Below are 27,548 nucleotides of genomic sequence, written 5' to 3' on the forward strand. Positions count from 1 at the left end.
TGCTAGGCCTCGAAGATGGTTTGAACCAGTTCTCGACCCTAAGGTTTCTAAAGTGGCCCGAATCGACGATTACTTGAATCATTCCATTTCTGGGATTGCTCGCAGAATCGAAACTCTAATTTAAAACTGGGCCTGTTCGTTGGGCACTTGCCTGATCGGCTTAGCCGTAGTTTGCTTTTGATGTAAACCAGGTTATCCAGTTTAGACATGAACACACGGGTTCTACAGACTACGACGAAATATCCAGCAAGATGAAGTCCGGTAGACAAAGTCGTGCAATGAACAACAAGAAATTCGCCTGCCAATATGATGTGCTGTTTTGTACTTCATAGTTTTGTGCGTATTTTATGCCGTGTCACATTATTTTCAAAATTTACATATACGTTAGAATCGCCAGGTGTCGAACCGCGCTGAAGGGCAAGATCGTATGCAGCCCGAGAAAGTGGACTCCATCGAAATACACGTTTTGTGGTGAAATAATGCAAGAATGCAGCCCGTGCTACCTTGTTCGTCGTAGTAACATGCATCGTATAGCAAGCTACTGACAACTATATTCTACAATGTTGAGCTCAATGTTGGGCATACGTCCTGATGATGCTGATCGTGAGCCCAACCACAGCTTCCAATAAACTATACGGTCATTATCACAGCACTACGTAGTACTTGTACATGTAATATGTTCAGAGCACTTAAAATTGTACTTCGAAGTAGTACTTTACTGACCCCATTGGCTTTCGATCCGATCGTATTCTATCACCTCTTTCAGACACACTAGAAGATGATATTGCAACGTACTCCATATGCATAGTTCTATGAGCCGATTGCCTACGTGGCCGATTAATTGGTCATGTAAAATTATCCTGGAAGAGGATCTCGACAGGGTGATTTCCTGCACATTCATTAGAACGAGTCTTTGTGGATTGAGCACCCAACAAGACTTCCACGAAAAATACTAAAGTTGTGCGCGCCAAGGTAGATTGCTTGCTACTGTTTCTTATTTGCCGAACCCCTTTTAGGCACAAGCAAAACTATTTTGCGATTGAGAGGATACCATGTTGTCACTAAATACGGTGTATCCATATTTATGATGGTTCCTTCTGAAAACGCCTTATAACCAATGCACAGGGGCAAGCAGAGCTTTCGCATATGCATGTATCAAGTGAAAACTAATTAAACCGATTTCTTGCAGCACTGGCAAAGTTACGACCTCTTAGTCAACTGCGTTTCGTTTAGATCCTCCAGCTGCTTTGTTTTTTTAAGGTACCTTTTGTTTTTGAATGATAATTTTTGAAGTGAGTTTGAAGCAGATGCAGCGTGTTCAAGCTGTGAAATTCACTACCGGCGGGGTAAGCGCTATAAATTCGTCGATTTATTGCTGTTCGTCACGATGGCAGCTAGTCTGAGCAACATGCATCGCCAATAGTGGTCTACACCTTTGCCACTTCAAGGTGGTCTTAGTGCAATTCAATTTGGCAAAATATAACGATGGAAATTCAAATATCATTTTTAAATTTTAGGTTTCAAGTCAAAGTGGAATTTTTAAACCTGTCAAAGATTTGCTGTTGGAAGCCCTTTCGCATCTTGCTGTCAAGCGCTGGGTACATTGTGCACAGAACAGCTACGAAAATGAACAACACATGCTCAATGTATCCACCATATGCCGAAATGGCGAGCTTCTATTGGTCGTGGCGAGCGTAGAGCACGCTCAAAAACTGCTACATGGTAATATCTTGCAAGGCTGCTAAGGCAGCATACTTCGGCTCCAGCCACCCATCTTCGGCACGTCGCGATAAACGCGGAGGAAGAAATCGCCCTGTCCCTAACTGACGTAGTGAGGAGGAACTGGGCAAATTCTTCCTTGTGCTTGACATTAGCGCATCATTAGATTTCTTTAGCCCACCTAACAAGCTTGTTACGATTGTCTCTCTAGCAACACCAGGGAGCTTGCATACTCAATAGCCCGTAATGACACGCACTACACACGGTTCCTCTTGTACGAAACAGGACAATATATGATATTCATGCCAACGACTACTTCTTCCTTTACCTGTGCACGCTCTTCAATGTTCGCGCCAGCCGTGTGTAAAATGGAGGGATCGCGGAGTCAAATATGCCACCTCGATCCCCCCGCGGTGTACGACAAAGGTAAACGGCAAGCCAATGGGATCCCGAGAAACCGCATGCATGTTGAGTTACGGTGGTCGACATGCACAGGCGTCACGAATGCATTGCGTCCCTGTATACCCTCCCATTACGATCCAGGTCCGGTCGATCAGGTGTGGGCGCTTCCTCGAGGTCTTTGCCGCACCCGCCACCGATAAGGAAGACAGGAGTAGCCAAGCTGCGTAAATGCACAAATACACAACTTGTTTCCGTTGCTCACTCTGTCTTCGCCCTCTTGCGCTTGACCCTGCCGAATTGAGACTGAGCTCCTACTTGCTCAATGCACTGTGGCTGTAGCTACACTGCCAACCACTCGAACTACTTCAACACCTGTCTGCTGCTCCGCAGCTTCTCCTCACTTGTCTCCACGACCTCTCTCCTTCTAACGACTTCGCCAGCACCTTCACTCCATGAGACGACCACCACCGTTGCGCCAACGGCGACAACCAAAGGCAAATCATAACACGCCCTCTCCGACGCTTGCGCCGGAACACCTCACACCAGGTCCTCCTGGATTGTAATGGGCCTACCTTGGCTCACTACTACGGCTTACACGTATGCGCACGTGTATGAGGAAGCGTAGGTTTCTTTTACTTGAGTTAAGTATACTCGAGATCCACGAGTATACTTTAAACAAGATAAAGACTCCAAGTAGCGTGTTTTGGTAAAGGATGAGAACTGCTATTTGTGTTTTATGTTTCTGACTTCCTATAAATATAATATTCTAAACTAGGAATCTGCCAACGGCTGGAGGGCAGAATTCCAATGCTATGCATGTCACTCATTGGCTAAAAGATGCTGCTCTCCACCAATAGGAATCCTAAGTCTCTATGGACCACCCGTCGTGGTGATCCTAAATGTATGTAGTCTTTGGTGTGTCTACACCAAGGACGAGAAAGTCTTTCGAACCTCTAACAGACGTTGTGTCTGTTAGAGTTACAAGTGACTGTAGCCACTTGTGCGTGTAACCCCGTTACACCATCCCCCCATCAAGGTTAGACGTGCCGGCCCCGGCACGTCAACTAGCATTGACCGCTTGGTCAATGCGTGACGTTGAAGAGAGCGCGCTCGTAATGGAACGAGCGCGTCGAAGTTGAAGACCGCTGGCGCAGCAGCGGAGAACCTCTCTGCTGCTGAATAGCATGCGCGGCAACGTGCGAAGCGCGTCGCTGCCGCGGGGGGCAGGTACTTATGTCTGCCCTCGAAGTGTCTTCGGGCGCTGCTGTTAACAGCAGCGCTCGCATTACGTTCCACTGTGCAGCGCATGGTGGGCTTCGTACGCCCTCACCATGTCCGGGACGTCTTCGACCAAGACGTCCCGCGGCTACCATGTATCTTGGTTGGGAGGGAATCCTCTCCAACGGATACGAAAACGAACTGTTCGTTCTCGGGATACTGTGATCAACAATCCATCGAGTTGAGCCGTGTGCATCACGAATCGGCGGCGGCGGTGGCGGAAACACCCCCCGTGTGTGGTCAACTTGGTGTTGACCCTGATCTCGAGTCTCCCCACGACCAAGTCCCGGTCGTGGAGTAGTTCCAGAGCGCTACGTTCGGCGCTCTGAAGTATTCGCAGTTTGCGGCGGCCTCCCAGGCTGCCTCGATCGTTCCGGCCGAGCTAGACCATTAGCTCGACCCGCTGCTCCAGCGCGACTTCGCGCTGGAGAGGACGATGGCTTCCGCCGAGTCTTCTGCTTCGGTTCAGCCGAGCTAGGTAGCTCGTGCTGCAGGTATGGCTTCAGCCTTCCGACGTAGAACGTTGGATGGAGACGCATGCTAGACGGAATCTCTAGCGTGTAAGCATTGCCATGCCGTGCCAATACTGTGAATGGCCCGACGACGCGCGGAGCGAGCTTGCTCGCCCCGAAGTCGGAAACTGCATGTTTAGCCAGGTTTCGCGTAGCTAACAAAACCAATGAACCCTTCTTGAATTCATTTGTGTTGCCCCTGCCAACATTGTCTGCGTTCAGCTTCTGTCGGTCGACAGAAGCTGCGATAGCGTCCTGGACAAACCGAATGACGGCTTGTCTGCGCTTTACGAAGTGAATTGCGTCAGAGCTGAACTCGTTCAGCTCGCATCCAGCAGTAGGCCCTGCCTCTGCGTTGGTCTTCGTGGTGTCTGTGCCCTGCACAGACAGGTTTTTCTTCTTGTTGGTGTCTGTGTCCCGCACAGACAGGTTTTTCTTCTTGTTGGTGTCTGTGCCCCGCACAGACACGTTCTTCGTGCGCTTGTCGGCGTCTGTGCCCTGCACAGACGCGCCGTTCTTGGCTTTACTTCGTGTCGTTGCGGCTGACACTGTGCAAGTGTCAGCGGCATTCTGCGGCTGCTGCGGTGCAGTCGGAGATCCTCCCCCACTTAAGGAAGGAGCCACCATCCCGAGTAGACTCGGGAGGCGTGGGTGCCTCATGGCATTCACGTAGAAGGGTGTATGCCCGGTCGAGGCATGCACCGAGTTGTTGACGGCGAACTCCGCCATCGGCAGGCACTCGCTCCAGTGTTGGAACGAGTGAGCGTAGCTCTTAAACACGTCTACGAGCACGCGGTTCACGCGCTCGGTCTGCCCGTCCGTCTGCGGATGGTCCGCAGTCGACATCGAAAGTTGACTCCCAAGAAGTGTAAACACTTCTTGCCAAAGGTGCGCAGTGAAGCGCGGGTCTTGATCCGACACAATGTCGATCGGCATGCCATGGTGTTTAAACACCATGTCGACGAACAGACGTGCCGTCTGCTTCGCAGTCACTTCAGCGGGTACCGCACCAAGATGTACCATATAACAAAGACCACAACGCCCGTGTTCCCCTGACTGTCCGGTGGAAGACCGAACACGAAGTCCAAAGACATGGACTGCCAACACTCTCGTGGAGTTGGTAGTGACCGCAAGGGAGCCTGCGCGAAAGGCGCAGGCTTCACACGTTGACAAACCTCGCAAGCACGGACGTACTTGCGCACCCATTTGTACTGGTGGGCCCAGTAGAAGTCTCGCGTGAGAAGAAGGTATGTCTTCTCACGGCCCGGATGCCCCGCAGTCGGTGCATCGTGATACTCGTACATGATCCTGAGTCGCAGGTCATGGTCATTGGGCACGACAACGCGGGCCGCGTTGTCGTCGACTGCACTGTAGAGTAATAATCCGTCGTGCGCCCGGTAACGGTGTGTACGAGCACGAAGATGCTTCGGCAGCTTCTGACGAGCTTGGTCAGAAGGCGCTGAGCCGTAGGCCAGCAAGAGCTTCGCGTCCGCGTCGTGCGCGTAGCGACCTTCACGTCGTCCAACAGTGACGACGTTGGGGTGCTCGATCGCATGGCGTCAATGGCATTGACGTCGGCATCAGTCGTGGCGTAGTCAGGTCGACGCGAGAGCGCGTCGGTCACCTCATTGAGTCTTCCGGGTTTGTACTCAACCCGGAAGTTATACTCTGGGAAGAATGAGAGCCATCTCGCCATCCGTTGCGAGATGTGCGGCGACTTCACAGCCGTCCGCAGCGACGCGTGGTCTGTGTAGACCACGAACGGTTTGCTTCCGAGTAGATACACTCGGAACTTCGCGAGTGCGTACTTCATGGCAAGGAGCGCCTTGTCATGTACGGGGTAGTTGCGCTCAGTTGGCTTCAGCTGGCGCGATTGGTAGTAGACGACACGATCACGACCCTCGTGATGGCGCTGCATCAACGCACATCCGATTGCGAAGTCGGATGCGTCACACACAACGTGGAACGGGCGATCTTGGTCGGCCACCGCCACGATCGGCGCCTCAGTCAAGCCCTGCTTGACTGCATCGAAGGCCTGCTGACTCTCAGCAGTCCAAACCCACTCGACGTCCTTCTTCAGGAGCTGTGACAGCGGGCGTATCATGCCCGCGTAGTCCTTCACGTACTTGCACAAGTACGTGGCGAAGCCAAGGAACTGCCGCAGTTCCTTGACGTTCGACGGCGTCGGCCACTCATTAATCACTCTGACCTTTTCAGGGTCAGGGTGGACACCGTTCTTCCCAACGAGACACCGGAGCACGGGTATCTCGCTCGCCCCGAAGATGCATTTCTTCAGGTTTGCATAGAGCTTGTGCTTGCGCATGAACGCAAGCAGCTTCCGGAGATGCACCTTGTGCATCTCAACGTCGCTCATCCCGTCCGCAGCTCGGATGTGGACGAACACATCGTCGAAGTAGCTCGGTGCGAAGTCGCGCACCGAGCGCAACAAGTGCGTCACGCACCTTTTGAAGGTCGCAGGGGCTCTTCAGACCCTGCGGCATCACTAGCCACCCCCGAGCATGCGGCTCGGCGTGCTCACGGCCGTGAGAGGGATATCGCTCTCACGCATGAGGATCTGATAGAATCCATCGCGCAGATCAAGAGCTTTTACTGTAGATAGTGCTCCTGGCCATCGAATCGATGATGACATCTTTTCGCGGTATCGGTGTTTGCGCCGGTATCGTCGCATCGTTCAGCTTGTTGTACGCATGAACGATGCGCCAACCGCCCTGTGGCTTCTTGACACAGAACGTCGGAGCACTGTGCGGGGATTTCGATTCCCGCACTTGTCCAGCTTTGCGACGACTCTCAAAAAAGTCGTCGATCGCCTTGACCTGCTCTCGCGGCAGTGGCCACTGCCGCGTGACACAGTACTTCGTCCCCGGAACGAGATCAATCTCGTGCTGGATGCCCTTATCCTGCGGAAGCTCCGCAGGAATCTCTTCCGGAAGTACGTCCACGTACTCCCGTACGATCTCGTACTAGGGACTCGTTTTCAACGAGTCCCAGCTCTGCTCTTCAAAGCGCTCCTTCTTCGTCTTCACACTGAGAGTGTCCTCGCTCTCAATGGTGGTCTCCATGAAGAACTGCCTCAGTTCTTCATTCTCGCTCTTCGTTCTCTCGGCGTCCGAGAGAATGCATATTTGCTCGATGCGTCCATCGTGCAAGTCACGCGCGAAGTGCTTCCAGCTCATGACTGGAAGCAAAGTCAACTCCGACGCTTGCGTCGGAGGGTTAGCGAGAGTCATCTCCCTGTACCGGAACCCGGCACAGGTACGCGTCAAGACGTTCAACGTCTTAACGTCCGGCTTCTCAGCCTCCGTCTGCCCGGCAGACATTCCTTGTAGCGTCTCGGCCCCAGGCCGAGACTTGCGCAGCGACCTTCGCATGCAACGTCTTCTTGTTTTGCGGAGCCCGGCTCCGCTTGGTTCTTGACCTCGTCCAGGCCCAGCCGTGGACGGGTGTTCTTCTTTAGTACCGCCGGCGGGTTCATCCCGCGGGCGACCGACTTCAAGCCCGGCTTGGTCGCCCGGCGCTTCGTCGTGCAGCCCGGCTGCACGACAGCATGCAAGTTTTTCCGGTGCGGGACGTTTGCAACAGTCCGCACCGCCTGCAGCGTCGGCTCCCGCAGCCGACAAGCAATCTTCACCTCGACGCCAACCATCGGCGGAGACCCTCATTACGGAGGGTGCGTCGGCTCCCCGAGCCGACGAATCAAATTCACCCAAGCCATCGACTCCCGGAGTCGACGGCGTTACGTCACCTTGGCTCTTATTATTGGCCAGACCTGATCCAATCAGATTCGCGTCAGCCTCCACAGCTGAGGCGTGTGACTCGTCTGCGTCATCCGTGCCCCTTGAGGTCGGAGACTCTTCCTGATTCGCTGAAAAGCGGGTGTCGATCTCCGAGATCAACACATTTTCTCCTTCAGCCGTCGGCGGCGACGCCGACGCTTGCTGCTCTTGCGCGCGTGCTCGCGCGCGCCCAGGGCGTTCCGGGACAGCGGCATTAGGCGCTGTCTCGAGTGGGGAGTCGCGCGCACCTGTCGGTGTGTGCGTAGCGGCAACAGAGCCATCGCTCACTATTCCGCGGTCGCGACCGAAGCACACGAGAGTGCGCTTCTCCCAATCGATGACCGGATCATGTCGTGCAAGCCACGGCATGCCCAATACAATGTCAAACTTATCGTCCAGATCCAGGACGATAAAGGTCTCGACAAACTCTTGATCTTCATACGTGAAGCGCACGCGTACCATACGCTTCTCGGTCTTTACGATGGCACCCGTTGCCAGTCGTACTTCCAACATACTTCGAGGTACCTTTAAATCCTCGAAGTTAAGCCTTGATAGACTTCGCAGTCGAACAAAGTTCTTCGACGCGCCAGAATCTACCAGAGCCGCTTGCTCTCATCGAGTTCACGTTCAGGATGACAAGGTCAGGCTTGTCATCTTGGTTCTTGCAGTGAGAATGAACCTCACTGGGGACTGCAGTCCTCAGTGTCGCGTGTCCAAGGTCGACACGCGGAACTGCATTACCCGTAGGGCGCCCCGCGCCTACTGGCGTCCAGCGTTTTTTGTTTGGTTGCGACGGTGCCCGGCACCGCCGCGATAGCCACCCTGCTGGTGCAAGGGGCCATGCACTCCCGAGCAAAGTGACCGATTCTACCGCATCGGTAGCATCGCACATTGTTTCCTTGCGACTGTTGGGGTCCAGCAGTTGCAGCACTCGAGAGGTCCATGGGTTCTGGGCCTCCCGTCCTCACTACTGGGCGTGGCTGTGGCCTCGGCACATGTGCATGCAGCTTAGCCTGCCGCAGGCTAAACTCCTCCTGCATTGCAAGAGTAATTGCAGCTTCGAGAGTACTCGGGTACTCACGGAAGAGATAGGTCTTCACAGGCCCATCTCTCAGCCCCTTCATGAACGTGACGACCTTGGTCGCCTCGTCGATCGGATTGGTCACGATGTTCGAGACCAAGTACCGTGCTCTCTGAGCGTAAGCATGGACATCATGCTTGCCCTGCTGCAGGTCGAGGAACTCCGCCCTCGACCGCAACTCGTTTTGCGGGGGCTCAAACGCTTGTCTGAGCTCTTCCTTGAAACCCTCGTACGTGCTAAAGCACGTAGGATCCGAGAGTCGGCGTCCATACGCCCAACTTCTTGCACGTCCGCCAAGACATGACATGGCGAACGCGACCTTCGACAACGGGTCGACGATGCGTCGAGCCGCAATGGCAGTGTCGAGTTCGACAAGCCAACGGAGGAGAGGCTCGCCCTCTCTTCCAACGTAATTGCTCACGCTGATCTTCAGCGATTGCGCGCGCGGTGTTGTCCCCGACGACACCGTGGTAGACGAAGCAGCATCTCGCTGCTCCCTCATGATGAATCCCAGAGCAACACCGTGTTGCTCTGTCGGCGTTAGCGTACGCAGCATCGTAGCTACAGCCGCCTCACCAATGACCTGTGACAGTCGTTGGAGAGCTTCCCACTCTGGGTCCGACAGGTGGGGACAGTCAGCGCGTGCAACGTGAGTTGCAGGCATAGTGGAGCTTTCCATGGACACCTCCGTATCCATGGGAAGGTTCTCAGCTCCGCGTTCGTGCGGTGACGTACGTACTCAGGTAGTCGGTCGTTGGACGGACTACAAATGCTACCAGGTGTAATGGGCCTATCTTGGCTCACTACTACGGCTTACACGTATGGGCACGTGTATGAGGAAGCGTAGGTTTCTTTTACTTGAGTTAAGTATACTCGAGATCCACGAGTATACTTTAAACAAGATAAAGACTCCAAGTAGCGTGTTTTGGTAAAGGATGAGAACTGCTATTTGTGTTTTATGTTTCTGACTTCCTATAAATATAATATTCTAAACTAGGAATCTGCCAACGGCTGGAGGGCAGAATTCCAATGCTATGCATGTCACTCATTGGCTAAAAGATGCTGCTCTCCACCAATAGGAATCCTAAGTCTCTATGGACCACCCGTCGTGGTGATCCTAAATGTATGTAGTCTTTGGTGTGTCTACACCAAGGACGAGAAAGTCTTTCGAACCTCTAACAGACGTCGTGTCTGTTAGAGTTACAAGTGACTGTAGCCACTTGTGCGTGTAACCCCGTTACATGGATCGCTGTGTCCTTGATGTCCTTGCAGTCGCCGTCCACTTCGTCCTTGTCCTTGTCTTCCGGACACTCCGCCTTGCGATGCCCGGCTTGGTGGCATCCAAAGCACCGCCCTTGCTGCATGTCAGTCACTAGCACCGAATCGACATCTTGTGCCCACGTGCCGTGCTGCTTTCTGCCGCCCTCGTACACTTGCAACATCTTGTCGCGCTCGTTGTAGCTGTGCATCCGCAGGATCTGGTCCTTGACCTTCTCCGGAGTGTCCACCACGTCCGCCCCGCTCTCCACCATGCCGCGCAATCTGGCGAACCGCGCGTTGGTCGGCAGCGACTGGATCAGCAATTGGATCCCTCACATCCGCGTTCAACGCCGCCAACTGGTCCTTCATCATGAACGCCTTGTCCACGTGCTGTGCCACATTATCGCCCAGCTTGCACTTCATCGTCTGCAACCAGTTGAACAGGATAATTTCTTGGTTCACTCGCGTCGCCGCGTTCGTCTTGCCCTCGTACGTGTACACGAGGTACTTCCACATGTCCGTGCCTGTGCGCTTCATCATCACCCGCTGGCCCAACGCCATTGACAACGATGCCATAATAAGCTGCTTCACCTTCACTTGGCCCGCGTTGTTCTCTTTGTCGTTGACGCCTGGGGTCAGCGTCTCCTTCCCACTCGCGTAGTTCATCACTCCTTGCTCCTCAAAAGCAAGCTCCATCATTTCCTTGTAGTAGACCCACGCCTGCCCGTGTCATCCCACCGGTCGGTGGTGCTTGTTGATCTCTACCTTGCCCGACATCATCTTCAGAACCAGCTCTCCGGCGTTCCGCTCGGTCTCCCAGTTCTTTTCGCAGAACTTGCTCTCCGGCGTTCCGCCGGTCTCCAAGTGATGCCGCCAGACACGCGTGTAGCCCGGATGGGCCTTAGGCTCTATAACCCTGTTACGATCCAGGCCCGGTCGATCCGGTGTGCGCGCTTCCTCGAGGTCTTTGCCGCTCGATTCTTGCCGCACCCGCCACCGATAAGGAAGACAGGAGTAGCCAAGCTGCGTAAATGCACAAATACACAACTTGTTTCCGTTGCTCACTCTGTCTTCGCCCTCTTGCGCTTGAACCTGCCGAATTGAGACTGAGCTCCTACTTGCTCAATGCATTGTGGCTGTAGCTACTCTGCCAACCACTCGAACTACTTCAACACCTGTCTGCTGCTCCGCAGCTTCTCCTCACTTGTCTCCACGACCTCTCTCCTTCTGACGACTTCGCCAGCACCTTCGATCCATGAGACGACCACCACCGTTGCGCCAACGGCGACAACCAAAGGCAAATCATAACACCTCCAATCTCGGCGAGGACGCCGCACACAGTCAAAATGCTTTGACAGCATGTTTCTACACCTTTGCCCGGCCATTGTTGGCCTTTTCCGCAATCAAAGTTGACATAAATTTTGGAGGTAGTTGAAGTTAACAAAATATTTCCCAAATCATGAAATTCATTTCATTCAAAGCTGCCTAATCCTCAACCAAAGATGGCACTCTTCCTGGGGACTCGCACTTACCGTTCCCTGTCACATCCCGTACTGCATGTCCTCCATGCGCAGCGTCGCATTGACGAAGTCACGCGCGTGAAGCTCCATCTTGAGCACCAACTGCTGCGTAATGCAGGGCATCGACACGTGGGCCGCGCGCTCCAGAAGACGAATGCGCGCCTCCGTCTTCGTAAGCTTCTTGCCTTCGTCGTCCGTCTGGAACCCTGGCTGCAGCATCTCCTCGCGCATGAGCGCTAGGTACTGTTTAATGTGCGACTTTAGCACACTGAAACAGCTCTCGATAGGGTTACACATTGGACTGTAGGGTCCAAGGCGTAGCAGGACCAGGTCTTCACGGGGCTTCACGAGCACCTCCGTTTGATTGTGAGCTGGCGCGTTATCAAACACGATCACGACCTTCTTGTCCGCATACTCGGACTTGTACACGTCCTACTCCTTGACGATGTCGTACAGGTTCTCGATGAAGTCGGCATTGGTCTGCATCTTGATGCTGCCGCGATGCGTTCGGTACGCAACGACGCCGATAGCAGACGACACAGCGCACTGTATCTGCAGGTTCGCCCCTTTGGAGGGCGGTAGCTTCTCCACGGCGCGCTCTCCCTTCTTGGCGCGCCCGCGAGTACGCTTGACGTACAAGTTGTAGGTAGTCTCGTCAAAATACACGACGAGGTTGCCCTCGTTGTGGTGTTTGACGAGCTCTTCGGCGAACTGCTTCCTCTTCTCCTTGTTCTCCGGACTGTTGCACGTGAACGGCTCGATACGATCCTATGATGACAATTATTGTACAGCACCGTTAATTATAAATCGTCATCTACAATGCAGTGTAACAAGCGAGTCTCACCTGCTTCACGGTGTACAGCATGTCGAGCAGGTGGCGGGAGATGGTCGAGGTAGGGAGGTGCACCTGGAAGTCGTCCATGATGAGGTCCTGCATAGTGTTCAGAGTGTACGAGTAGCACTCGTTCAGGTAGGACTCGAGCGCCTCCTTGATCGCCGGCGTCACCTTCGCCCCCCTCGCGCCACCGCGCGGGAGGTTCTCCACGCGGCCCGAGTTCGCCAGGTATTACGCTGTCGTCCGCGGAAAGCCGTTGTGGCGCGCGACAGCCTGCCAGTCGCCCCCGGAGTTGTACGCGTCCAGGCCTCTGCGGCGCTCTTCGGGGCTGTGCGCCTTGAGTGAAGCTTGAGAAGGCATCTTTAGGCTTGGTGGTGAGTTGGGAAATGAAAGCTTTTTGCGGCGCCTACAGCAACAGGAGTCGTGCTGCAGGACGCAAGGGCGAGCTCAAAACGTTGTACGTAAGCGCCAACATTGGTTGAAGATTAGACGAATTTGCTTGAAATGAATCTGATACTTTGACCAGAATTTTGTCAACTTCAACTACCTCCAAAATTTGTGTCAACTTTGGTTGCGGAAAAGGCCAACAATGGCCGGGGAAAGGTGTAGTCCGTGGGGTGTGTTTTGCATTCAATGTGGCGTATATTAGAGTCGCTGGGCTTGCGTACTAGTAGTGTTCGCACTTACCGTATTTGAGATCTCATACCTCATACACCATATTCTTGAAGTTGTATTGTTGTATTTTGTCTTTGCACCATTTCACCCGTTTTGTGCGCATTTTTGGGTCTTTCTTGCCAAAAATGGCCATATTCTGTCGCAAATGCACTATCTCTCCGAATTATGAGATCTCTCTGTAGTATGAGTTCTAAAATACGGTACCCTTAACGGTAAGACTTACCCCGGTTAATTTGGAACTTTTTTTAGGTTACTGGTAGAGATAATAATACCAGAAGGCTCCGGAATAGCGAAGCGTGTGCCCTCCCTCCAATCCTCCGTCCGAGCAGTTTGCTCTTTCACTCCTCGTTCTTCGTCTTCCAGTTAAGTCGTCGCCGTCCGTTGTAGAAGTACTCTTTAGACATACTCATCCGAACAATTCGACTACCATGCGCGTCTGCGTCCCTGGAGGTAAAACGCGTTCTTTCTTGGATGCATTTCAACGATCAGCACCACCTGCACAACCTACCAAGCTCGACATTGTTATTTACCTGACTCGCATCGATTCCTCGCAGAAGGGAAATGCAAGTCGTGCGGGAGTGACTAGTCCAAACAAGTTGATGTATTATAGAGAAGCATACTGTCCAGGATGATCGACACTTACTCAGATGCCTGTAAATTTACCTCACTTCCGGGAAGTAAGCGGAACTAAAATCACCTTACAGGTAAATGGAGAACACTACTTACTTTCCCCCTGCTTTTGCTGCAACCGGCGCGAATCCAAGCCAGAGTTAATTTGTCTCGCAACGTTGTCGCACGCCAATCGGGGTCATTTTCACTCTTGTTTGACCCCTACCGGTGGCAGTGCTCAACCCTTTAAGGTAGTCTACGCTGAAGGGCAAAAAACATTGCTGGACTCGCTCTGTAAGAAACAGGTCCTGTGGCAATACTAGCTACTTGTCATAGGATGAAGTTAACGTGGGTCCTTCCTCAGCTATGGTTCGGTATCACTGGATGATCTTCTCAGCAAGTGCCTGGACTTCCGCGTAGTCTTTGGCCTTCTGCTTCCACTCGGCTGGGACAGCATCTCCGTCTTGCGCCGCTGCGGTCACAGCACCGATCACGACAGCGCGGCTGCAGCTGTCTCCGCCAGCCAACATATTAGCACGCAGCGCCTCCACGTAGCCACTGGATGTCAACAGCACAAACAGCGAGCCCTGCAGAGACCCCGGCAAAGGGCATGCCTTGCCGAAGTGCGCGATGGCAGCTGTAGCGTCCGGGAAACTCATTGCCTTCGCGGCATCGATCGCTTGCTGGACGGATGCACGCGTGTTAGCGCTGACGGCTTCGTTGGAAGCGAGCGCCGAGATGGCGTCCGTCACCGAGACCCCCTGCACCACCTGCTGGATGAGTAGCGCTGTGGCCACTGCCGCATTCTCGGCCTCCTCCCCGATTTCGTGTACCCGCGCGGCCTCGCGCGTCTTCTGCAGCAGCAGCGGCGTGTCCTCAAAGTAGCGCGCGACCAGAATTGGCGCCTTGATTCCGCCGTGCAGGTCCTTGCTGGGGGATGCCAGCTCTGGGTACTTCTTGCCGGCGTCTCCCTTGGCCACCATCTCTTTGAACGCGCCGTTCAGGTATCCCGTGTAGGCCTTGGCCGCGCGGTAGGACGCCATGGCGAACTCCTCCGGCACGAACTCGCCGCGCGCAGCCACGTCCTCCAGCAGCGGCAAGATCTCGGCGCCGTACGGCGACAGCGCGCCGCTCTCGTACGAGTAGAAGGGGCAAGAGGGCGGCTCGTAAAACTCGGGGCCCGCTGCGCCGCGCGCCTCCACGAGCTGCTTCATCTTGTCTCCGTCGTAAATCCAGTGCAGGCCCATCGTGGCGGCGTCGGCCACGAAGCCGCCGGTCACGGCGGCCAGTGCGCGCTGCTTGGTCGTGAGAGACATGGCGGGGGTGCTGGAGTGCTGGAGGGCTGCTGAGGTGAGGCGTGCGTCCAAGGCGTCGGGTTCGGGAGTGAGCGGCTCGGGCCAGAAGCTCGCGAGCAGAGCGAGCAGCAGTGATGAAGTGATCAACGCGTGCAGGCCCCTGCGCAAACGGCTGTTGGACGAAAGTCCCATCCGATCTCAGATTTAGCCAAAGCATCGACGGAATCATCAGCGTCCCGTAAATAAGCATAGGATACGGGACTAGCGTAAGCGGTATCAATCAATCGATCAACCTTCTGACCGACGATGTCTGCGGGGAAGCGCGCCATGAAGGCCAAGGGCAGCAACGGACCCGTCGTGGGGTTTGCCCTCGTCGTGGCCACCGGCTTCTTCTCCATCCCGTTCGTGGCGCACTACACCAAGGTGCGTGGCCCAGAGTCCTTTAATAGGTAGGTTTGATGGGGCGTCGCCGCTCACTGGTCTGCTGCTCGAGTGAATGCAGGGAGCCAACTTGACGGCTCAGGAGAAGCCGCTCAACGCGTCGCAGATCCGACGCGGGGCCTACGCCAACAGCGGCTCGCGCGATGCCGGCGTCGACCCGGACTGGGACCTGAAGACGGGCACGTACCACGGCCGACGCGGGCCGAGCGTCAAACACTCGACGGGGCCCAAGCACGCCGATGAGTAGATGCTATTGCCCTAGACTGGCGTGGTCTCTACTGGCAGGACTGCTTATCCGATGCATGGTGGAACAAGTTTGGTGCTTCTATATATTCAGGGAGGACACAAGCGGCGCCGTCCTCAGGCGGCGGACTGCACTACAATCTAGCTGAGGTTGGCGTATTTGCTCTTCTTGCTCTTCTTGTTCTTCTTGCGGTCGCTGTCTCCGTCCACCGAGCGCTTGTTGTGCTTGTGCTCCTTCTTGGACTCCTTGGGGTCCTTCGACTCCTTCTTGGACTTGTTCTGCTTCTTGCTCTTCACCTGCACGACAGCGCCGCCGTTCTCGGCCTGAGCAAGAGCGTTGTCCCAGTCAGCGTCGTCGCCGCGCACGGCGTACTTCATCAGGTTGAGGCTGTCCAGAAGCTTCTGCTGCTGCTTGGCCTTCTCAGCCTGAGCGCCCTCGCGCATCTCCTCGTCCAGCGTCGTCTCCGTCGGCGTCATGGCCTGCGACTGCGCAGCCACCTCCGACAGCCTCTTGCTGTTAGCGTTCTCCTCCTCCAGCTGCTTCTCCATGAGCTGTTCAACCTGGTTGAGGAACTTACGCACTGCCTTGTTGAACAGCGCCAAGAGCTGGTTGGAAGGCACATTCAGCTCCTGCTGGATCACGTCCACCGACTGGTGCTGCAGGCCAAGGCTCACAAGGATGGCTCGCTGCAGGTACGACAGCGACATCTGCGGCAGACGCTGCAAGAAGTACAGGCGCGCAAGAGATGGCACCAGGTCCACGATCATGTGGTAGTCGACCATGTTCTTCGCGTACGACTTGAGGCGCTTGGCATCATACGGCGTCAGCACCATCGCCAACTCGGCAGGGCTGATCTCGCCGGTGGCACTGCGGTGAAGAGTGATCTGCTTCTCCTCGTCGTTTGAGCCAGCGGTCGACGGGGCGGCCTCGTCGCTCAGCAGGCCAAGTGCGAGAGCGCACGGGAACTTGGAGAAGTCGTAGCTAAGTAGCGAAGTGAATCGCCGACGCGAGTCGGCCACGAACTCATCGAGCCAACCATCGGCGGGAGCTGCAGGCAGGTCGTCGCAACGCAGCGAGCGCAGCATAATAGCCGTGTGCTCACCCGTGAGGTCGTTGGCCGTCTGTCGGATGTACACCGACCGGAACTTGGCGCGAGACCAGAAGTTGTGCAGCGGTAGTGTCAGACCAAAGGAAGTGCCGAACCAGTGCAAGCGCTCGCACGGACGCTCGTCCAGAGGCAGCAACAGGGGCGGCAGGGTCTTGCGCGGTTTGATCTTTTCCTTGCGAAGCTTCGACTTCTTCTCTTCCTCGTCGTCGTCATCGTCTTCATCCTCCGGCTTGTCCTCTTCCTTGTCTTCCGACTCCGCATCAGCCACATCACTGGTAATTTCACCCTGGTAATACTTTGTGAGGAGTTCAATGGCGCGAGAACCGTAGCCCATGCCAGTCACGTCGGGGTGCGTCGCAATGCGCACCACACGAGCACCCGAGAGAGCTGCGAACTCCGAATCCTGGAACTGCTGCGCGACCGTCCAGGGGATAAGGTCTCCCGAAGCGCGCTGGCCACGCGCAAGCTGAGCCTTCACGGACGCCTTTGAGATCTCACCCTCCAAGGCCACTTGCACAACGCAGAGAATGTCCGGAAGCTGGCCAGCGTTGCCCTGCGACTCGGCGCCAGGTCCCAGCAGAGCGAAGACGTGGTGGGCTGGGGCGTCAGACAGCAGCTGCAGGTCGTTCGGCGTGTTCTTGTAGTGCGACGACACATACAGCGCCATGATGCGCTGCAAAAAGCTCTCCGAGAGCTTGTGGTACGAGAACAGGGAATCGCGGTTCACGTAGTAGAGCTCGCAATCACGAGGGTGGGGCGTGCCGGCCACCAAGCGGTGGGAAGCGTTCGTCGCGTCCAGGCACAGCAGAGCATTCAGCCAGCGCTCAACAGGGTCGTTCGGAGCGTAACGAATGGGCGTCTCCAGGGAAACCTCACGAAGCACACGCGCCGACGACGACGCGCTTCCAGCAGCCGCGGCGTGAGCAGCATTGCTGGCAGCCTGCCAACGCTCTTCGTGCAACTTCTGCTCGCCCTTACGACGCTTCTGGTCGCCGTGAATGCTAGCAACAGCGCGCGCAGCGGCCTCTCCGGCGCTACCCTGCTGCTCACGCAGCTTCTGAAGAAGCTTCAGCGATAGCGAGCGGCCAGTACCTTCGTAACCGTTGATGGTAGACGACATGAACACCAGGTAGGGGCCGAGCAGATTCTTGACGACGGGGAGCGGGATAGCGGCAGCCTCATCAATGGCCACAAGCTCCGCCTGCGCCAGCTTCTCGTGGTGAGTAGGCTGGATGTACTGAATCGTCTGACGGTGCTCGCGGAAAATGTTAACGCGGACAACAGCGTGGTTGAACTCCGGGTTGGTACTCTGCACGATTTCGTAGTCCAGGTGTTCCTTGTACTTGAGCGCATCAAAACCCTTGAACACGAAGTCGAAGACGGTCTTGAGATTCTCAGGCGTGGGCGCCGTCACGAAGATGTTGCTGTATCCGTAGGCCACGGCACCTGCCAATGCCATACCAAGCGCTGCCGACTTACCACGACCACGCCCTGCAGTCAGGGCCACCGTCGAGCGCAGCGTCTTCTCCGACACCGCCTCCACGAAAGTAAGGATGGCCTTGGCCTGGTCCAGCGTGCGCGCCTGTTCCACGAGTGCGCCGACCGGCTGCGTCTCGCGCAGCGACGTCTTGAGCTCCTGCAGCTCCAGCTCGTCCTTGGTGAGTTCCGTGGCCGGGTCGCGCGGGGGTAGCGGCTCGATCTTGCGCGTGTGCTTGGAAATAGGCAGCACATTGAGCTCGTCATCCAGCACGACGCAGCGCTCGCACGAGGCCAGCGACAGGATGAATCGCTCGTTGAAGCGCGCCACGACGTCCTGGTGCGACTCGGTACGGAAGCGCGCGTGCACGTCCATGCTCATGGTGTAGAGCTGCTTGAGGCTGTCCATGGTGCGCAGAAGCAGCACGACGACGCCGCCACCCTCGACGGTCTCGATCGTGCGCGCCATGATGTTGGGCGTGACAGCCTCGAAGTCCTGCAGCACGCACATGCCGTAGGTGCTGCCAAGCACCTTGTGCGTCTCCTTGTAGTAGCACCAGCGGATGTCGGTGGAGGCGATGAAGAGCTCGAACGGGTCGTCCTTGCTGGGGTCGTACAGGCCGCGCTGCTGCTGCTTCTTTATCTGGCGCATGCGCTTCTGGCGGTGCGTGGAGAAGCCCAGCTCCTTCTTGTAGCACCAGAGCACGCGCGGGCGCGCCTTGACGGCCGCCTTGGACAGGATGTAGTGCAGGTTCATGACCTGGTCCTTGCCATGGTCGCCCACGAGCACCACGAAGGAGCGGAAGTTCTCCTGGATGCAGTTCTCCAGCAGCGTCCGCACGCGCGCGTCCACTTTCTTCTTCACCATGGCGAGCGGCAGGCAGTCAGGCAGGCGGTCGGTCGTTCGGCGATGTGATTGTGGCTGCTACTGTGAAAGGCCAATGGCTGGCTGGCAGCAATGTGCCGACAAATCTTTATGGATCAAAACAGACGGTTTGTCCTGAAAAGAATGAAGCAATCTGATAATTGTTTTGGGTCAAAAACGAGTTGGAAAGGGTCTAATTTATTAACCCTTCTAACCCCAACTCTTATTCTGTATCCTACAGAATAAGCATTAAACTTGATTAAAGTATACTTCAAAACCTGTCAAAGATTTGCTGTTGGAAGCCCTTTCGCATCCTGAGGTCAAGACCGGTCCGCATTGGTGTACAAATGTGAGATCGGGAAATGACTGCGGCCGGGCGAGTTCCGGCCGAGGTCTAACTGCCTTGAGCTTGCGAGAGATGGCTGACCGAGGGCTCTGATTGGTCGGTCACATTCCCCGCGCGTTAGTGCCCAGAAGATTGATAGAGACTACGGAGTGACAGGAGGGTCTCGGCGGGTCAAAATAAACCGCCTGCCGAGGCCTCCGAAGTTTCATAGTGGGTACACTTTATGCCCAGTAGGAGTTCGGATTTAGGACGAAGCTTCGTCCGATTGTAGGATCAGCTCGAAAGCTCGGTCCACACTTGATATTTGTATAGACCTTAGGGATTAGCTATAGGAGAGGCCTGACAGCCTCTAAACCATTAAACAGAGCAGAATTTCCCCCCAAGCCACACAAGGGTCAAGTCCGTCTACGGTAAGTCGCTAAGCTTAGCGTAGGGTCTGGATACACTCGGCTGCACGGGGTATGTCTGCCGGTGCATTGACCGAGTGTTCATCCTGGTAAGGCCAAGAGTGAGTAGGTGGCCGAGTGTTGGGAGGTATTAGAGACCTCTATGTACAGTTGTACGTTTGACTGGGTGTGAGGCAAGGACACCCCAGTGTATTTGACTTCTAGCCGAGGCTTCGCCCCGGCGCCCCTGTAAGAGGCTTCGATTGGCCTGGTACCCTTCCTTTCTGAGGGACCACAGAGATTTAGTGCGAAAGCACGTATTACACATTGCACCCTAGCCGTGGCTCGTGGCTAAGGGTGCTCTTATATTTTAACGAAGGGTAAACCTACCTGACCCGCAACACACAGGGAGGCACATTCCAGCCCGTATAAGGGATCGGACCTGGTCTTCAGGTTTATGATCCCGACAATCTATCGCCGACTCTTCGGAGATGGCGTGTGTTGTTGGTAGGGCTCGTCCTAGAGACTTCGGTTGATAGGGCGAGGACTCGTAAACTCGTGTTTTCCTACACGACAACTGGTGCCGCGACCCGGGACTGGTGTGACCGATTGTGTGTTGTAGTCTGTGTAGATTTTGCCCAACGAGCATTGAGGAGAGAAGAGAAGAAGAGACAAAAACAAGAACAAGAACAAGATGGCGAAAGGATCCAAGTCAGCGGTACCAGCTACGCCGGTGAAGTCGGGACGAGGATCGGCCGAAGATTCGTCAACGATCGCGAGTGACTTAACGTCTCGGTTGTCGACGTTCTCCGAAAGGTCGGTCAGTTTCGAAGAGTCGGTCGACGAAGATTCGGACGCCAAGGATGACATGATGATGGACTATGATGACCTGGAGGAGAAGACTCCAGCGACGACGCAGGAGTTCGGAGATGAAGAAGATGCGATGCTGTCCGCGGGACGTAGCGGAGGCTCGCGCTCCTTGTCGCGGAACCTCGTCGCGGAATTTGATGAAGTGGCGAAACCCGACCATGCGGATGACGACTTTGAGGATGGCACCGAGACCTCGGCTTCGAGGGCTCTGGTGCAGGTTACTAAGGGTCCTCAAGAATCCCGCGGAAGTCGGCCCGCTATGAACAGCAGCACTCCAGCTGCAAACAAGGTGCTCGGCAGAATGCTCGAGCAGATGGTGGAGTCGAGCGAGTGGATATGGCAGTTCAATCCCGAGATGACGCGTCAAGCGACTTGGGCTGAGCTGAAGGAGGAGTTACAACACCCCGTTGAGTCGACCTCAGTTACTCAGGTGGTGTCCCTCCTACGAGCGATGGGCTGCGAGCCAAGGACTCGTCCGTCCGAAGTCTCGATCAAGAGTTGGACGCCGGGTCTCGCCGGCAAGGAGCTGCATAAGTGGAAGAGGAAGCTTCGCCTGAGCTTCGGGGAGTCGGACCTGACTCTGGGACGCCCCCCGAGTGCTCGCCCCGCGAGGGAGCAAGCTGATCCTTCGAAGATCCCACTGCCACAGACACCCAAGAAGTCCGCCGAGCGGTCAAATCAAAGCCAAGCGACGGACGGAGTGTTCTCCGCCAAGACCGAAGGTTCGCCGTACTTCCAAGACTCGCACATGGTGACTCCTAGGTCGGCGAGTCGAGCCGACCGTATTGCGCGTGAGTCCGAAGGTTCGCGACGCGAGCGGAGAACACAACGAAGCTCCACGCGACGCTCAAACCGCCGGTTTACACCGCGCGATGACTCCTCGTCCGACGAGGACGACAATGACAACATCGACTATGAAGATGGGTTTGACAGCCCGAGCGATGAGTTGGCCCGTCAAGTGCGCGAAGTGAGTGAGATGGAGCGACTGAGTTCGACTCCTCGGCTCGAGATCGCCACACACCGGCCGCTTGCGCAGATCAAGAATTTCTCAGGAGCCCGCAATCGGAGTGAAAACTCTATGCAGTGGCTCCGAGCTTTCGTCTACGAGATGAAGGGAACGCACACTCCGCCTAACGAGTGGTGTATGGCTTTCGAGCTGAGCCTTCGGGACGGTGCTCTTCACTGGTACCGTCAACTCCCGAAGAGGACTAAGCGTCAGTGGAAGCGACTGAGCGATGCGTTTATCAAGTATTACTGCTCGCAGTTTAGCCAGTCTGCGAAGGCTCGCTACTACTCTGCGAAGCGCGAGTCCTCGGAACACCTTTGTGACTACCTCAACCGACTGAATGGTTACGCCCGTAATGCTGGCCTACAGTTCGAGAGTGGTGGTCGCGATGCGAAGGACCATGTACAGCGGTTCCTCGAGACGTGCGGTGACCGAAGCCTCGAACGCCGGCTTTGCCACGTTCGGGTGAAGGACATTCACGAACTCGAGAACATGATCAACGACATCTTGAAGTCTGAAGAGCGTGGGCAGTCGCGCGAGACCTCGTCTCACCACTCGCGCAGTCGAGACCAACCGCGTCGTCGTGATGACCGTCGCCACGAAGCTTCGTGTGACAGTTACCGTCGCGGCCGCGACCGTGGTTACGAACGTCGCCGCGATGACTCGCGCCATGTTCCGCGCATTTCGCTAGCTGAAGCTTCGCTGTCAGACTTGGTCGCTGAACTGCAAGTCCGCGGTACCAAGGGTGGTAGAGCCGAGCGCTCGTCGCCACGCCGTACCCCGTACAGCGACAGCGAGAGTGACGCCAGTGATTATCATTACTCCGAGAGCGATCCGAGTGATGGTGGCTACAGTGACGTTAGCAGCTCTGGTGAGGAAGGAGCTCACGTCGCTGCTGCCAATGAGCGCGAGCGACGCCAAGCAGCTGAAGGAACGTACGCGCGCCCTGACCAACGTCAACGCAAGGGTGGTGAACCCAGCCGAGGATTCGACCGGAGTAACCGCCACTCCGGCCGAGACAACCGTGATGGTCGTCCGCGTCAGTACGGACCGTGCGCAGCTTGTGGTGGAGCCGGGCATTCGGCTCACTACTGCTACCGCCGCCGCCGACTGTGCCAGCAGGTGCATGACATCGGCAAGTGCGAAGCACTTCAAGCCCTCACTTCGTTCATCAAAACGAAGGCCGAGAAGAAGGACCTCTCGCCAGAGCTCCAAAGCCTAGTCTTCGGTGGCAATTTAAACTAGGCAGCCCGCCAACTGAAACTGGGTTGGTCCCAATCGGGCTGCCACAGTTAACTGAGTCCGCGATTGATGCAGACTGTGTCTACGCATTCGTGGGCGAAAGTAAACGGCCGAACGACAAGGACAAGGAATGTGTGAAAACGACGGAAAATGAAAAGGAGAGAGGGGCAACCCTCGGTGGAGGTGTAACAAGTGAAATGAATGATGATGAAGATGATGAAGATGACACCGAGGCTTGGGTCTCAAGTGCGGTGCAAGAAGGACACCCTGGCCGAACGCCCAGTGGGGTGACGAAGTTACTCCCAGGCGAGAGGCTGGGGTGGTGGTCCGCGCAGAAGTTCGACAAGAGAGTTCGGATGAGAGCTCTGGTCAAGGGCGCGGTAAATGACACGCGAACGAGGATTCTATTGGACACTGGCGCGAATGTTAGTGTGGTCTCCGAACGGTTCGCGAAGCAGTTGCGGTTGCGTGATATCCAAGGTCACGGCCGCTGTATGGAGGTTAAGGGTTTTACGAAAGGAACCATGACAACCGAGAGACGAACTCTCGTGAAAGTAACCCTCGGCTGGAGCAGAGTGTACGAATTCGAATTGTGGATTATGGATCATGGTGCTGGCGTGGATGTAGTCCTCGGCACCGACTTCGTGATTCCTGCAGGAGTGCGCTTGGACTTGTTCCACGCGACCGCGAGGTTGCCGGACGAGGTGAGTATTCCACTCATTAAGACGCTGAACATGCTGAATGACCAAGGTGAAGGCCCGCACGTCAACGGTGGTCCGTCCGAGGACCTAACCATTGAGAGCCGAGAGTTCGCAGAGTACAGAGTACCGAGGCGTCAACCACCTCTGGATACACACGAGGTGTGGGTACGTCGCACGAAGTCTCTGTTGCCTACGGTAACGAAGTTTCGGCGAGGCAAGGTCGAGAGAGTGCGGTTGACGAACGTGTCGAAACGTTTTACGGTTTGCCGTGCTCACTCACCTATGCTAATGTGGGTACCGATCGGAGATCTCCCGAAGTCTGAAGGTTATGTTCGACTCAGTTCGGAACGACACGAGGACTGGCAGAAGTTGGCGTATGACGGAAGTCGGGATGAAACGGTGTTCAAGCGTGAGTGTGATGCCTATGCGGATTGGCTGGCCTCTCAGCCTTCGGCTGTGGAGCGACCGGAGTATGCAGTGCCGGCCGGAGTGTTACCCCGGCCACCCGAAGCCTCCCAGACGCACGGCCGCCAGCTGAGTTGTGCCGAGCAGTGGGAACGTGAAATCGCTAAGCGTGAGGAGCAGGAGCAACTCGCCACCGACGGCTCACCAGTGGGTGATGATCCGGTGGCGCTCCCTCCCGTGCACGTGGAAGCCGATGACACTAGTACCGAAGGTTCAATCGAGTCTGAGAGTGAAGGAGCTTCGGATGCCAGCACCGATGACGACGCCTCGGACCTAGGGGTGATAGCGAGCCAAGTGCCAGCCGAACCCTCTGACGTAACTGAAGACCGTTCAGACTGGGGTGACAGTGAACAGTCCCCGGGGTCCGAAGACTCAGTCCAAGATGAAGACTCGGTAGCAGTGCTGACACGCAATTATCTGTCGGCCGCCGCCGTTGTCGACGTTGAGGATGGAGAAGCTGACGTCGAAGCTGGCAATGCCCGAGCCAAACACTTGCCCAATGAGATCAACTTGGAAGATTATGCTCATGAACTAGCTTTCCTGCCCGACCTTACAGAAGCCTCGGTCACGGAACTGGACTACTCGGCTGAGAATGTCCGGCACCCGGAACTGAGTAGAGGACGGCAGGATCGCTTAGTGAAGGTTCTGAAGAAACATGAGAAGATCATGATCTCTAGTGGGAATGCTCTACCACCGCCTGCGTATGGTGTAGTGTGCGACATCGATGTACAGGGCCATGCGCCTATCAAGCAACGAGCACGGAGGATTCCCCTCCGACACCTCAAGAAGCTCTACGAGCTTTTGCGAGGTTTGCTCAAGGCCGGTCTGATCGCGTTCTCCAACAGCCCATGGTCGTCACCGATCGTGATTGTGCTGAGGAAGAATGGCGTAGATACATTGATTACAAGATGGTGAACGCAGTCACCGCTATCATGGAGTATGCAATGCCCCTTGTGGATGATCTGCTCACAGACCTGGAGAAGTATCTGTGGTACTGCTCGCTTGATGCGGCGAGTGGGCTCTGGGCAATCATGATGACACAGAGGGCTCGTCAGATCTCTGCTTTTGTGTGTGCACTGGGTCATTTCGAGTGGCTCAGAATGCCCTTTGGGCTTAAAAATGCACCTATGATCTACCAACGAATGCTCGACAACGCTCTGTGGGGCTTTGTTCAGCCGAAGGGTGGCTGGAAGCATTATGCGCGTCTGATGGCAGAAGCTGAAGCACGCGACCGTGAACTCGCCGACGCCTCGACCGAACAGTCACATGAAGAGTCGTCCGACCCGGACCAGTCGCCTACGAAGTTTGAAGCGGGACTTGGACTCGGATCGAACGAAAGCTCGGTCTCGGAATTAATCAACAGTCCTATTGCGGACATGTTCGCGAATGGAGAGCCCGACGAGTCTTCGTTGGTGCCGGTTTTCGAACGGCGTTCGTTCGTTGACGACATTTGCTTTGGCGGCGAGTCTTTCGATGCATGTCTAGCGACGCTCGATCGACTCCTCGCCCGGTTCGAGGAATGTCGGATCAGCGTGAGTTTCACCAAGAGCATTTTCGTGCAGCCCAAGGTGGACTTCCTGTCTCACGAAGTGTCCCGGAGTGGTATTAGAGCGGACCCAAAGAAGTTGAAGGCTATCACCGAGCTGTCCTTCCCAAGGTCCAAGAAGGGAGTGCAAGCTTTCCTTGGCGCTCTGAACTACTACAGCCGCTTCATACAGGACTTTGCTGTCTACGGTGCCGCGCTATACCAGCTACGAGACGAAGACTTCGCACCAGGGGGTGACCTCTCTGCAGCCAAGCGAAGCTTCGCGGCATTGCAACGAAAGGTCGGTGAAGCACCTGTCCTCCGACACTTCGACCGTGACCTAGAGGTCCATGTGACGCTGTTTGCAAATGAATGGGCAGTGAGCACCACGCTCATGCAGGAGCACGATGGCCTGATGCACCCTGTACCATCCGGCGGAAAATGAGGTACTGGCTTTGCTACAGCTGTTGAAGGTGTGTTACACCCAGCTGGCCGGTCGGACCATACATGCCTACACGCGGTTTTCGACGCTCGACTGGGTCCACAAGTCGAAGACACTCTTCGGACGTGCAACGCAATTTGCCGTCTTACTGTCTCCGTGGAGTCTAGTGGTGCAACGAGTCAAGGAAAAGGATTGCGCCTTCGCGCAGCTCTTACAGTCGACGATCACAAGCTTCGTTGACCTCGAAGCCTCGTTGGCACCAGTGACCCCTCGAGCCAAAGGATCGCCGAGTGTTCGGATGGATCCGCATTTTCTTTATGCACGGTTGCCACGTACATACAGTGGCTACGTACTTTCGTTTGATGGCTCGGCGAAGACCGAGAAGCATGGTGGATACGGCAGTTGCGCCTGGATACTATGGCGACTTCCTGAATGGAGTGTAGTGATCGCTGCGAGTGCGTATCTCGAGACCACGACTGTAAACCTCGCTGAGTACACCGGAATGAACAACGGGGTCTCTGCCGCCCTGGAACATGGGGCCGAGGACTTAGTCATCGTCGGGGACTCGAGACTCGCAATCCAGCCATCCCTAGGGGTGATCGCTTGCCGTAAGGAGTCGCTGATGGCACAACTGAATAAGCACAAGGAACTGACCGCGAGACTTCGGTCCGTGAAGTACCTACATGCTATCCGAGAGTTCAATGCAGCCGCAGACTCATTGGCGAGCGAAACCTCGGAGAAGAAGGTGTCGATGACGGTGAACAGCGAAGACCGAAAACGAGAGTTGATGGAATTGAATCGGATCCGAGAAGTGCTCTATGAACCGTCAGCCGAAGCCTCTGAAGCTTCTGGAGAAGTCGTAACGCGTCACGTGAACTCGATACGTGTGATGGATACGCGTGACAGGGACCGTAGTAAGAATTTTTTCGATTTTGTACGGGATACTGGACATGTTGCCGCGGGAACGAGGCAACAAGCCCGCGCGCGTGCGAAACAAGTACGCTTTGCCGATGAAACTTCGGGTGATGAACCAGAAGAGAGAACAGAAGGAGACGAAGCTAACGACGCCAGCAACGAAGAGTCTAACGAACTTCCGGACCAACCGAGACCTGACGCAACGGTGGTCCATGAACCGAGTGCTGACGACATCGACCCGCTAGTTGTGCAGGAAGAACGGCGCAGGCGCATTGGCACAGCCCAGGATGAGGAGTTCCGGTGGTCAAACCTCAAGACGGTGCTAAAGGGAGACGAAGCGAAGCTTGCCTACAAAGCTGCACGCGAAGCCTGGAAGATGGCTGACAAGTTCGTGTTAAGCGAAGATGGCTTGCTGTATTTCCTTGGTGCGAACCGTCGGTGGGGTCGCGACCGGGCCGAGGAGACGACACTACGCCTAGTGGTGCCAACAACGATGGTTCAGGAGATCCTACAGAACTGTCATGACTCGTTGGAAG

At 55.6% G+C, this 27,548-nt stretch overlaps 6 protein-coding genes across 6 annotated transcripts; 3 read left to right on the plus strand and 3 right to left on the minus strand.

Annotated features, from left to right (window-relative positions):
• Positions 1 to 10,151: 10,151 nt before the first annotated feature.
• PHYSODRAFT_293384 (hypothetical protein) lies at positions 10,152 to 10,742 on the minus strand (the record flags this gene model as incomplete). Its single annotated transcript, XM_009516529.1, has 1 exon — positions 10,152 to 10,742. The coding sequence occupies one exon, from the start codon at positions 10,740 to 10,742 to the stop codon at positions 10,152 to 10,154; it is 591 nt and encodes a 196-aa protein (XP_009514824.1).
• Positions 10,743 to 13,942: 3,200 nt separating this feature from the next.
• On the minus strand, positions 13,943 to 15,060 carry PHYSODRAFT_353417 (hypothetical protein). The gene has a single exon (XM_009516530.1). The coding sequence runs from the start codon at positions 14,999 to 15,001 to the stop codon at positions 14,063 to 14,065; it is 939 nt and encodes a 312-aa protein (XP_009514825.1). The 5' UTR covers positions 15,002 to 15,060; the 3' UTR covers positions 13,943 to 14,062.
• Positions 15,061 to 15,286: 226 nt separating this feature from the next.
• Positions 15,287 to 15,668, plus strand: PHYSODRAFT_470133 (hypothetical protein; the record flags this gene model as incomplete). The annotated part of the gene is made up of 2 exons (XM_009516531.1): positions 15,287 to 15,403; positions 15,483 to 15,668. 2 exons carry the CDS (start codon positions 15,287 to 15,289, stop codon positions 15,666 to 15,668), a joined length of 303 nt encoding a protein of 100 aa, XP_009514826.1.
• A 123-nt stretch (positions 15,669 to 15,791) lies between these two features.
• PHYSODRAFT_554043 (hypothetical protein) lies at positions 15,792 to 19,117 on the minus strand (the record flags this gene model as incomplete). Its single annotated transcript, XM_009516532.1, has 2 exons — positions 15,792 to 17,724; positions 17,812 to 19,117. The coding sequence occupies 2 exons, from the start codon at positions 19,115 to 19,117 to the stop codon at positions 15,806 to 15,808; spliced, it is 3,225 nt and encodes a 1,074-aa protein (XP_009514827.1). The 3' UTR covers positions 15,792 to 15,805.
• A 1,423-nt stretch (positions 19,118 to 20,540) lies between these two features.
• PHYSODRAFT_469443 (hypothetical protein) lies at positions 20,541 to 22,967 on the plus strand (the record flags this gene model as incomplete). Its single annotated transcript, XM_009516533.1, has 1 exon — positions 20,541 to 22,967. The coding sequence occupies one exon, from the start codon at positions 20,541 to 20,543 to the stop codon at positions 22,965 to 22,967; it is 2,427 nt and encodes an 808-aa protein (XP_009514828.1).
• Positions 22,968 to 23,563: 596 nt separating this feature from the next.
• PHYSODRAFT_247090 (hypothetical protein) lies at positions 23,564 to 25,045 on the plus strand (the record flags this gene model as incomplete). The annotated part of the gene is made up of 2 exons (XM_009516534.1): positions 23,564 to 23,830; positions 24,032 to 25,045. 2 exons carry the CDS (start codon positions 23,564 to 23,566, stop codon positions 25,043 to 25,045), a joined length of 1,281 nt encoding a protein of 426 aa, XP_009514829.1.
• Positions 25,046 to 27,548: the final 2,503 nt, after the last annotated feature.

This window comes from Phytophthora sojae (genome assembly GCF_000149755.1).
Source record: "Phytophthora sojae unplaced genomic scaffold PHYSOscaffold_1, whole genome shotgun sequence".
NCBI classification, from domain to species: domain Eukaryota; phylum Oomycota; class Peronosporomycetes; order Peronosporales; family Peronosporaceae; genus Phytophthora; species Phytophthora sojae.